Raw genomic sequence first — 12,467 nt, 5'->3', positions numbered from 1 at the left:
GTATCTCCTGTCCACCTGGAGTATCTCCTCCACTAATCTATCCCTCTCAGCCCATTCCACCTTTTCTCTGTGGGCCCGTATCGAGATTAATTCCCCTCTGACTACTGCCTTCAAAGCTTCCCAAACCGTTGCTGCAGAGACCTCCCCTGTATCATTTGTTTCCAGGTAGTTCTGGATGGACTTGTTAACTAGCCCACAGATCGCTTCATCCGCTAGCAACCCCACAACCAGTCTTCAGAGCGGGCATTGCCCTCTCTCCACATTAACCCGTAGATCCCAGTGCGGGGCATGATCCGACACTACGATTGCCGAGTACTCAGTATCCACCACCCCCAGTATTAGAGCCCTGCTCAGAACATAAAGGTCGATCCTTAGTCCTTGGCCGTGCAAACCTCCATGGGTCTACTCTTCTCCCCCATCTGTTCCATAAAACCCTTCAATTCCTTTGCCGCAGCCGGCCTCCTCCCTATCCTGGATTTTGACCGGTCCAATTCCGGATCAGTGACTGTGTTGGTCCCCTCCCATGATCAGGTTGTGTGACTCCAAGTCTGGGATCTTACCTAACACCCACCTCATAAATTCCACGTCGTCCCAATTCAGAGCATATATGTTCATAAGTACCACTCGCACCCCCTCCATCTTCCCACTCACCATTATGTACCTACCCCCCTGTCTGGCACGATTCTCCCTGCCTCGAATGCCACTCATTTGTTGATCAAGATCGCTACCCCCCTGGTCTTTGAGTCCAGTCCGGAGTGGAACGCTTGGCTAACCCACCCCTTCCTCAATCTCATCTGGTCTGTAACCTTTAGGTGTGTCTCTTGTAGCATTGCCACATCCGCCTTCAGTTCCCTCAAATGCGCAAACACGCGAGCCATCTTGACCAGCCCATTCAGTCCTCTCATGTTCCATGTGATCAGCCTGGTCGGGGGGGCTTCAAACCACCCCCTCCAACCCCAACCACCCCTGCAGACTAGCCATCACCCTCTTTAGGCCAGCCTCAAGCTCATGCCCTCTGCTTCCTTGAGTCCCCACTCAGGTTGTTGCCATTCCCGATCTCCCATTTGTCCCCTAGTAACAGTTCCTCCCCGTCAGGAAAGCAGCTCCTACCTCCCCCCCACCCCCAGCAACAGCACTAGAAACCCAATCCCCCAAGTCAAGCTCCACCTTAACACCTGCTCACCCCCCCGCTGCACTTCCGATAGTCAGCTGACCCATGCTGACTCGATAGCTCCCGCCACTGGCACCAAGCAGTCTGTCTCCCTATTGTACTCTCCTCTCTCCCCTCCCCACATGAATAAACATTTTAAAAGCATCACATTCCCCAGTAAACAAACAACAGAAAAAACAGTGAAGCAACAGTCACTTTAGAAAAATAGTCACCCAAAAAGCAGAACTAAATTCAAAGCCCACCCCCCTTCAACAAAGTCCCTGCAAGGCAAAGCAACCTTTAACCATCCACACAGCCCATTATTTCACATAGAGCTACTTAAATTTATACAATCCAGCACCACAAATCGCTGCCATAGTACTTCTCCGAGGCTTAAGTGTCTTTTAATTTGCCTCCAGCTTAATTTCTTTAAAAAAAGGTACATGCTTTGTCTGGCGTTTCAAAGTAGAATTCCCGTTCCTCATGTGTGACCCACAGACGGGCTGGGTACAGCATCCAGAACTACACCCCCCTTCTTAAAGAGGGCCGTTTTTGCCCGATTGAACCCAGCTCGCCTCTTGGTCAAATCCGCTCCCAGGTCCTGATAGATGCACAACTCACAGTTCTCCGATCCGTTCTTTCTTGGCCCACCGCAAAATGTGTTCCTTGTCCATGAAACGGTGAAAACGTACCACCATGGCACTCAGCGGCTCGTTCACTCTGGACTTCCTCGTGAGGGCTCTTTGCGCTCTGTCCAATTCCAGGGGCTGAAGGCATGCCCCAGCCCCCATCAACTTCTCCAACATGTCCGTCACATAGGCCCTCGCATCCAATCCCTCGTTGCTCTCAGGGAGGCCAACAATTTTGAAATTCTGCCTCCTGGACCTGTTCTCCGAGTCCTACAGCTTCTCCTGCATTCTTTTCTGGCGGTCGTTCATCACCTTGCTTTCCAACACTGTTATATACTCCTCGTGCTCGGACAACTTTTGTTCGACCTCCTGGATCGCTCTCCCATTGGGTTTCCTGATTCTGAACCACTTGACCAATCGAAGCCTTAAATCGGGTCCAGCGTGTCCTTCTTCAGCTTGGCGAAGCAATCCTCGAAAAACTTCACCAGCTGCTCTGTCGACCACTGTGCTATCTCCCCGCAGCCCTTGCTCTCCGCCATGCTTTCCCACGTTACCAGCTCTGCTCGCATATTCCTTATAGGACTTTGTCGTCTCACCCGGCCACTTCTGGTCCAATGCTCCATACACACGAGGGGGATTTCTCCTTACTGAAACACTCTTCACCGATTTATCCCATAAAATCCGGAAACAAACGGGGGAAAAAGGTCCAAAAGACCATTACAGGTGGGAGCTATCAAATGTGCGACCTACTCCTTCATGGCCGCCACCGGAAGTCCTCTATGAACTCAGTTAACCTTTTTAAAACAAACAGTGAACATCTTAGCAACCATCAATTCAAATACACCCCCCAAAGAATATAACACTCTAAGTAATCCTTAAACTTTCATTTTAACATCCATAAGTCAAAAACTCCTTTTACAGAAGAATATCAGGTTTAAATTCTCGACTGAGAGCAGTCATCACTCGAAATTCACCAAATGATCTAGAGATAGTCTTTAGATGGCAGAGAGATCAACATTACACCTTCTTTGGCTGACTGCAGCTCCAACACTAAAACAAAACTAAAAAAACAGACACACCCAAGCTTTTCCTCAAAGCGAAACTAAAAAGCAGAGCCAGAACTCAGCTCCACCCACACTCTGACATCACTGCAGCCACTTGAGCAGACAAACATTTCTTAAAGTGACATTCCCCCCTCCTAAGAAAAAAACCCCATCAATTTCAAGATGGTTTCATTTTTCCTCTCTCTCTCTTTCTTTTTCCCTGATCTGTATCTCCCTTACTCTCTGTTTGTTCTGCTAGGGCTATTCTTTCTTTTTCTCTCATTTTTTATTCAAGCTGTTTTAATTCTTTTTCATGTTCAAGTTGCTTGATTCGTAACTGAAGTTTTGCCATTTCTATTGTGTCAGAATGTATCTCAGGCAATTTTAAATGCTCAGCTACCGCCATAAGTACCTCATATTTTCGTACCTCAGTAGGTAATGTTAAATGCAATGTATTTGCCAAATCTACCAGTCTGTTTTTAGTCTCTGTCCGTAAGGTACTGCGTGTGACCGTCTCCACCCCCAAAAACTTCTGAGCCTCTGAAAGAGCCATTGTCACAACACACTCCCTATTTAATCTAAAATACCACAACTGAAAAGCTACCACAATATGCTCACCCTCACCGTCTACAAGTTCACAAAACCAACCGAATACAGTAGTCCCCCGTTATACCGCGCTCCGCAATACCGCGGTTCGCGATATACCGCGGGGGGGCTTATGGACCCCAACTGTCAGTTGTGTCAATTTCAGCGGCCGGCTCACTTTGATCCGGAGAGGGAAGCTGCTCTCTCACTGAAACAATCAGCCGGCCGCTGAAATTGACACTGCCGGCTGCTCTCTCCCTCCAATCAGTACCCCAGCAGCCACGGCCTGCACCCCAGCAGCCACGGCCTGTACCCCAGCAGCCACAGCCTGAACCCCAGCAGCCACAGTACCCCAGCAGCCACAGCCTGAAGCCCAGCAGCCACGGCCTGTACCCCAGGAGCCACAGCCTGTACCCCAGCTACAGAGGGGAGGGGCGATGTGAGACCATGCTGGCTTTGCAGAGGCCCGTATGACCTCCTCCTGTGTTCTCTGCTCTCTCCCTCTAATCAGCCGGCAGTGTCAATTTCAGCGGCCGGCTCACTTTGATCCGGAGAGGGAAGCTGCTCTCTCACTGAAACAATCAGCCGGCCGCTGAAATTGACACTGCCGGCTGCTCTCTCCCTCCAATCAGAAACATTAAAACTTGAAAGTTGGATTGGAGAGAGAGAGCAGCAGGCAGTGTCAATTTCAGCGGCCGGCTGATTGTTTCAGTGAGAGAGCAGCTTCCCTCTCCGGCCGCTGAAATTGACACTGTTTTAATTAGATCCACGATGGGGGTTTTAAATTTATTTAAAAATCTATGCTAGCGCTTCCCATTGTGAGTCTACGGGGGTCTGACCTCTCCCCCCGCCCCCCGTAGACTCTCAATGGGAAGCGCTAGCATAGATTTTTAAATAAATTAAAAACCCCCATCGTGGATATCCGCGGCTCGGTTGCAACGCGGGTGGCTGTCTTGGACCCCAACACCCGCGTTATAAAGGGGGACTACTGTAGACTTTTATCCCGGACGAGCCCCCAATTTGTTATGGGCCAGGGTTTAGAGAACTCCAAAGTATATCATGGAGATCACCTGACCCATGACTTTTACTAAATTGTGGTATGAGGAGCACAAGGCCCACTCTACAGGTGTGCGCAGCAGAAATCTAAAATATTTTTTAAAGCAAAACAATGTTTATTCTATGAACTGAGTTAACCATTTTAACACATACTTAACATCTTAACAACCATCAAATCAAATACAACCGCCAAAGAATACAACACTCTAAGTAATCCTTAAACTTTCCTTTCAACATCCCAAAGCCAAAAACCCTTTTTACAGAAGAACATCAGGTTTAAATTCTCTACTGAGAGCAGTTACCACTCTGAATTCACCAAATGATCGAGAGATAGTCTTTCGATGGCAGAGAGATCAAAATGACACTTTCTTTGGCTGGCTGCAGCTCCAACGAAACTAAAGAACACGCCCAAGCTTTTCCTCAAAGCGAAACTAAAAATCAGAGCCAGAGCTCAGCTCCACCCACACTCTGACATCACTGCAGCCACTTGAGCCGACAAACATTTCTTAAAGTGACATTCCAATGACACTTCCCCGCTCTCAGAACCCACTCCTAATTTGAGGAATTCTCCCACCCCCCTCCTCCTCCCAGATAAAGCCTGCTGAGAGCCGTTCCAACCACGAATAAACAACTTTGGCAGAAAAACTGGGAAGCATTGAAATAAAAACAAGAATCGTGGCAAGATGTTCATCTTAACTTATTGAAGATGATGTGCCAATGACAAAGGAGGCTGTCCCACCTCTGCAAGTCTGCCAGGCTGGTGTAATTTAATTTACAAAGCCAAACCCAATCCCACACCACCTGGACCCCCAGATACCGGAAACTAGTCCCTGCCAGACGCAACAGAAGCCCCCCCCCCCCCCACCCAACCCCTGCTCCTAAAGAGCTTCCCACAAAATAATCACTGTACCCGAAATTTAACCTATACCCAGAGAAGGAATCAAACCTCTTCAATATACCCATAATGTTAGGGGCTGGCTTAGCACAGTGGGCTAAACAGCTGGATTGTAATACAGACAAGGCAGCAGCACGGGTTCAATTCCCATACTGGCCTCCTCAAACAGCCGCCAGAATTTGGCAACTGGGGGCTTTTCACAGTAGCTTCATTGAAGCCCACTTGTGACAATAAGCGATTAATATTATGTCCCCATAACTGCACCCGGATCCCTTAGTTACAGAAGAAAGTAGTCTGCATACAGGACAGCCTGTGCTCTATCTCACCCCTCACAATTCCTCTCCACTTGTCTGAGGCCCTCAATGCAATAGCCAATGGCTCGATTGCCAACACAAACAGGAGAGGAGACATAAGACACCCTTGCCTCATCCTCCTATGCAGCATAAACGGTCCCGAACTTGTGGTTTTAAGTTTTTACGCTGGCAGATGGAGCTTTGTATAATAATCGCACCCACAAAACAAACCCAGGACCCAGCCCAAACTTCCCTAGCGCTACAAAAAAGATACTCAACTCTATATTCTACCAAATGCTTTTTCTGCATCCAGGGAGACGATTATCTCCAATGATAGCCCCACCATTGGGGTGATAAATACATCAAGTAGTCGCCTCACAATGGCCAACAGTTTCCTGCCCTTCACAAAGCCTGTCTGATCCTTGCCCACTACTTCTGGGAGACAGGGCTCCAACCTCGACGTTAAGACCTTAGCCAAAAGCTTTGCATCTACGACAAGCAGTGAAATCAGGCTCTGTGAGGTGCTTGTGCTACTTCAGGAGGAGGGAGATTGACGCCTGCCCCAGTGTCTCCAGGAGAGAAACCCACGCCAGTGAATAAGTAAACACCCCAAAAATCAACGGAACCAACTGATAAACATCTTATAGTATTCTACCGGGAACCGATCCAGCCCCAGCATATTCGTCGTCTGCATCTTCCCTAAAGCGGTTCAAACTTCCTCCAGTCCCAACAGCGCTTCCAATTCCTCCCAAAGGTTTTCCCCCACCTGTGGGAACTCCAAACTCTGCAGAAAGTCTATCATCTCCTGCTTGTCCTCTGGTGGCTCCAACATAAAAGTTGAGACCTCTATTTACCTTTTCTGAGGTGGCAACCAACCCCCACCCCCAGATCCCTCACCCGCACATCCTCCGGAGCAGCTTCCTGTCACCTTTTTTTTTTAATTTAGTGTACCCAATTAATTTCTTCCAATTCAGGGGCAATTTAGCATGGCCAATCCACCCAAGCCTGCACATCTTTGGGTTGTGAGGCAAAACCCACGCAAACACGGGGAGAATGTGCAAACTCCACACGGACAGTGACCCAGAGCCAGGATCGAACCGGAGACCTCGGTGCCGTGTGGCAGCAATGCTAACCACTACGCCAAAGCTAGGTCTTTTCTAGCTTTTTAGTTTGTGTTGGCAATCACCTTAAGTGGTGAGCCAGAAGCTAGCTAGACTACTCCCCATCTTCATACACTGCCCCGTTTAAACACCTCAGTTGGCGCATGCCCAGCCTAGGGACATCAGGTCAAACTGTATTTGCAGTTTCTTCCTGCGAGCTGATTACTCCGGTGTAGGATCACTTGCATATTCCCAGTCTACTCGAAGAATCTTATCCACTGGCTCCTGACTCTCCTTCCTGGCCTACCTAACCACTGGCTCCAGACTCTCCTATCTGTGTGTGCCTTCTACGAGATCATTTCCCCCCTAACCACCGTCATGCCTTCTACAAAGAAGGGGATGAGACCATCCCGTTCTCATTCAATTACACATACTCCTTTATGGCCCTTTGTGACCATCCTCATGCAAAATCCAATATCAGCCAATATCCTCCATCCAGCCTCCATCTGGTTCACTGCACCAGACCAGCCTCTAACATCAAGTCCACCAAGTGCAGCGCGTGGTCGGAGATAACCACTGCCAAATACCCAGCATTCTTCACCCCAGGAGGGGCAGGACCCTACCCATAACAAAAAAGTTGATCCTCGAGTAAACCTCGTGTTCCAGGGGAAACAAAACAAAAACTCCTTACGCCCCTGGTGCATAAACCGCCACAGGTCAGCACCTCTCGTCTCCTCCATGAATGCCAACACCCTCGCCATCCTCGAAGGGGCCAGCGACCTCAGTCTGGAATGACACAGCTTCGGATCCAATACTGTTTAAAAATCCCCCCCCCCCAGTGAAGCTGCCCCCACACAGGGTCCCCCTTTTTAAAAAAAAATTCCCTCCTACCCCTCTCCCCCATCAAAATGCACAACCCCAAACACTGCGAGCATGTTTCGTCCCCCTTCTAACGGCCCTAACCTTCAAGGACACCACAACATAACAAAAAGAGGCTGAAAGACACTGTAGAAACACCCCGCAAAGTCCCTAACAGTCCTCCTCAGACCGGTCCCAGCTCTCTCTGATGAATGCATCCGCCGGCGAGTCATTTCGAATTAATTGTGGCCCACAGGCGCACCGGGTATATCATCCCGAATTGCACAGCTTTACGATAAAACACCGCCTTGGCCTTGACGGCCACACACCTCTTCACCATCTCAGTATCAATTGCCTGCCTCAATCAGTTTTCAAGATCCTGCACCTTCAGTCTCAGGCCCTTGTTGCTGCCCCGTTTCCAAAGAGGCGAAACACTCCTCGTGCTGCGGCAAGGCCTCCTCCACACCCTTCACCTTGTGCATTCACAGCATTCAAGGTCTTTTCTAGCTTTTTAAGAATGGGGCCCAGTGTCTCCAAGACACTGGTTTTAAATTACTCCTTTATTTCCTTGCCCTGCCACTCAAACTGCCTGTCCAGCAGCTTGCCGAATATCTTCAGCTCCTGCGCCATCACTACAGTCAACGTGTCTAATGTAATGGTCCGGTAGCCATCTTCCCTCATTCAAGCTCTTTCAATGGGTTACCCTCCTGGGCTTTCTTTATATTGGGCTGCTTCGTCGACGCCTTCAATATGCCTCCATCGAGAAAAAGTTCTCTAAATCCATTAAATGAGTTTGGACATCAAAGATCCCTGAAAAAAAAAAACAGGTAAATGGGATCAAAAACAAAGACCCTGCCAGGAGCCACCTTTCATGCATTTTGCATTCACATGACGTCACCTGAAGTCCACTGGTTCAATCTCAACTGGAGCAATGTATCCAATTCTACAGCCTCGATCCAAACATGGACAAAAGAGCTTAAATCTAGAAGTGAGGCAAGAGTGACTGCCAACGACATCAGGCAGCATTCGATAGAGTGTGACATCAAGAAGCCGGAGCAAAACTGAAGTCAATGGGAATCAGGGGGGAAACTCTCGCTTGGTTAGGGTCATAGCTAGCATAAACAAATATGGTTGTAGCATATGGGTCAATCATTTCAGTACCAGGAAATCAATGACCTTTCCCCAATCAGAAGAGGGAATGTTCACTGATGATAGCAGCATGTTCAGCACCATTCAAGTCTCCTCAGATACTGAAGCAGTCCGTGTCCATAGGTAGCAAGGCCTGCACAATATTCAGGCTTGGGCTGTTAAGTGGCATCAACATTCGTGCCACTCAATGCCAAGCAACAACCATCTCCAATGAGAGAACTATTACCCTTTGCTATCCAATGGTATTACCATTGCTGAATCCCCCAATACCAACATCCTTGAGGTTTTCATTGACCCGAAACTGAACTAGACCAGCCATATAAACACAGTGGCTACAACAGCAAGTCAGAGGCCAGGGATTTTGCAGCAAGTATTTCACTTCCTGACTTTCCAAAACCTGTCCGCCATCTACAAGGTACAAGTCAGGAGTGTGATGGAATGCTCTCCACTTGCCACGGGTGCGGCTCCAACAACACAAGCAGCTCAACATCGTTCAGGACAAAGTAGTTTGCTGGATTAGTACCTCATCCACTACCTTAAATGTTCACTCCCTCCGCCACTGACACACAAGCAGCAATGTGTACCATCTACAAATTACACTGCAGAAACTCACCTAGGGTCTTGAAATGAAATGAAAAATGAAAATGAAAATCGCTTACTGTCACAAGTAGGCTTCAAATGAAGTTACTGTGAAAAGCCCCTAGTCACCACATTCCGGCGCCTGTTCGGGGAGGCTGGTACGGGAATTGAACCGTGCTGCTGGCCTGCCTTGGTCTGCTTTGAAAGCCAGCAATTTAGCCCTGTGCTAAACCAGCCCCTTCAACAACACCTTCCAAATGACCTTTACCACCTGGAAGGACAAAGGGAGCAGATGCATGGGAGCACCATCTGCAAGTTATACCCTCCAAGCCATATATCATCCTGATTTGGAAATATATTACCTTTGATTTACTGTCACTGGGCCAAAATCCTGAAACTTCCTTCCGAATAGCACTGTGGGTGTACCTACACCACATGGACTACAGCTGTTCAAAGACAGCTCATCACCACCTCCGCAAGCTGGTGGAATTTAAATTCAATAATTTTAAAAATATGAATTAAAATCTAGTCTCAACAACAGTAACTATGAAACTATCATTAACTATTCTAGAAACCCATCTGGTTCACTAATGCCCTTTGGAGAAGGAATTTGCCATTCTTACCTGGTTTGGCCTACGGATGAGCAATAAATGCGAGCCAAGCCAGCAATGTCCACATCCCATGAAAGAATTTTAAAATCTGAATTGCACTGCTAAGAGTGTGGTGGAGGCAAATTCAATTCTGGCTTTCCAGAAGGAATTGTATAATTATCGTAAAATAGGTTTGCACGCCGACAGGAAAAGGGTGGAGGAGATGAACTAGCTGAGCTGCCCCTGCAAAGAGCCAGCAGGGACATGGAAGGTCGAATGGACTCCTTTTGTGCAGTAAAAGGAGTTGGTAGTGTAACGGTAATGTCACTGGCTCAGTAACCTAGAGACCTAGGCTAATGTTCTGGGTACACATGCTCAAATTCCACAACGGCAGCTAGTGGAATTTAAATTCAATTAATTTTTTTTAATGAATTAAAATCTAGTCTCAACAACGGTAACTATGAAACTATCATTAACTATTCTCGAAACCCATCTGGTTCATTGATGTCCTTTGGAGAAGGAATCTGCCATTCTTACCTGGTTTGGCCTACATGTGACTCCAGACCCACAACAATATGGTTGACTCTTAACAACTTTCCAAAATGGCCAAACAAGCCATTCCGTTCAATGACAATTAGGGATAGGCAAAAATGCTGGCATTGTTAGCCCATATCGCATCAAGAATGTTTAAAATAACCATTGTATGATTTTACTCGATGATTGCAAGTCCACTTTAGGAGAAATGTTACCCAGACAGTGGAACTTACTACTGCAAGGAGTAGTTGAGATGATTTGTATTGCATAGATGCCTGGGGTAGCTAGATAAGTACACAAGAGAAAAAGAAGGATATGCAGATCGTGTTAAATGAACTAAGGCAGAAGGAAAATAAGTAAAATAATGAAGTATCAACATCAGCACTCACCAGTCAGGCCGATGATTTGCTTCTGTACTGTAACTTTTTCCCTGCAAGATTCCCTCATTATTACTTTTAAAAGAGTATATTCTTGTTTGTAACATCAAATTGAATTTCTCCAACTTCCTCGATTGATCTAAACTTGAAATGACTGGTCATCATTTCCTGAATATTTTCGCTAGTGTGTCGACCTCATAATTCACAGAAACTTTGGCAATATAATTCCATTGGTCTGAGATGGATTTGAATTGTGGTTTTGAAAAGGAATCAGGCTGTGTGCTTCTCCAATACCTGACTCCAGACCCACACCTTTTAACATCAATATCAGCTGATGCAAATTTTAAAATGATAAAAAAATTACAACAGGAGGCAAAAGCAGTTGCATTTAGAAATGTCATTGTTGTCTCCTTCAGCAGTTTAGTGGATAAAAGTACAGCCAGTGTTTCCTAACCAATAGGAACCAGGGAATTCCACATTGAATTTGCTGGTTACTACCAAATGGCAAATGCAGAAATGTTAATAGCTCATCTTCAAACAAACTGAATACAGAAGGTATTAAAAACCATTAATATATTCACACGGTGCAAATTCAGTTTACAATATTTCAAAAGCCTTTAATTGTGCTATTCCCTGTTCATTCGGTCATACGCATATTAGACTATACAAAAATAAAAAGGCAATACCAGAAGCAATGGTAAATGCTGATTTGATAGCATAGATCAGTAAGCTATACACAAGTTTTGTTAGACAAGGAAGCAGTTATCAAATATCATTGCAAACCTGAATCTATTCAATTTTAAAAAGGTATTAACTTTTTGATACTGGTGTGAACTATGTAATACATATTTCTGCAGCATTACATTCCAATACATATTTGCTTTGAAAGGACTTACTTTGGTTGGGATAAGCATCCTGGAGCTATTATATCCTGGGTTTCTTCATTATTTTGGACAGCTGTTAGGTCCACCATATTAACCTTCACATCATTGGTGAGCCCTGGAAATCTGGGTAGAATGGTGAATATTTTCTCAACTAGACTGTCACCATGATGAGCAACAGAACCTGTGGAAAAAAAACGTTGTTTAGTTATGTTTAAATTCAATTCTGTTTTCTTGAGGGCAGATAAGTATTAGAACAACTCTTCAAACTTCCTCATGTACAGATTCTCTACCAAATATTGTAGAAATTACAAAAGATATTGTAGACAAAAGAAGTGGACAAGAATCTCAAAAGTGCATTCAGAAGGCTTGGTGATATTCTAAGACCCACTAAGACGCTCCAATGCTGCACCAGGCTAATTATCAGGGAGGGATACAACATTGACATTCAATGGCCTTACTTTTGCTGAAACCCCAGCAATCAACACCAATCCGTTGACCAGAAACTGAACTGGACTAGCCATATAATTACTGTGGCTACCAGAGCAGGTCAAAGGCCAGCAATCCTACGACTCGTAACTCACCTCCTTACACCCTGTACACCACCGACAAGGCACAAGTCAATGGTGTAATGTAATGCTCTTTGTCTGGATGAGTGCAGCTCCAACAACACTCAAGAAGCTCGACACCATCCAGGACAAAGGAGGCTGCTTGATTGCTACATCTTCCACAAACATACTATGCCTCC

At 46.3% G+C, this 12,467-nt stretch overlaps 1 protein-coding gene across 1 annotated transcript in view; it reads right to left on the bottom strand.

Annotated features, from left to right (window-relative positions):
* Window positions 1-12,467, bottom strand: part of scfd2 (sec1 family domain containing 2) — a 422,636-nt gene that overhangs the window by 393,969 nt on the left and 16,200 nt on the right. The window contains exon 2 of the mRNA XM_038791189.1: window positions 11,735-11,903. Within this exon, the coding sequence (XP_038647117.1) occupies window positions 11,735-11,903 (169 nt within the window). The remainder of the gene's footprint in view (window positions 1-11,734; window positions 11,904-12,467) is intronic.

This window comes from Scyliorhinus canicula, chromosome 3 (genome assembly GCF_902713615.1).
Source record: "Scyliorhinus canicula chromosome 3, sScyCan1.1, whole genome shotgun sequence".
Lineage (NCBI taxonomy): Eukaryota > Metazoa > Chordata > Chondrichthyes > Carcharhiniformes > Scyliorhinidae > Scyliorhinus > Scyliorhinus canicula.
Note: the sequence above shows the minus strand (reverse complement) of the source record. Positions and strands in the feature narration are given on the sequence as shown.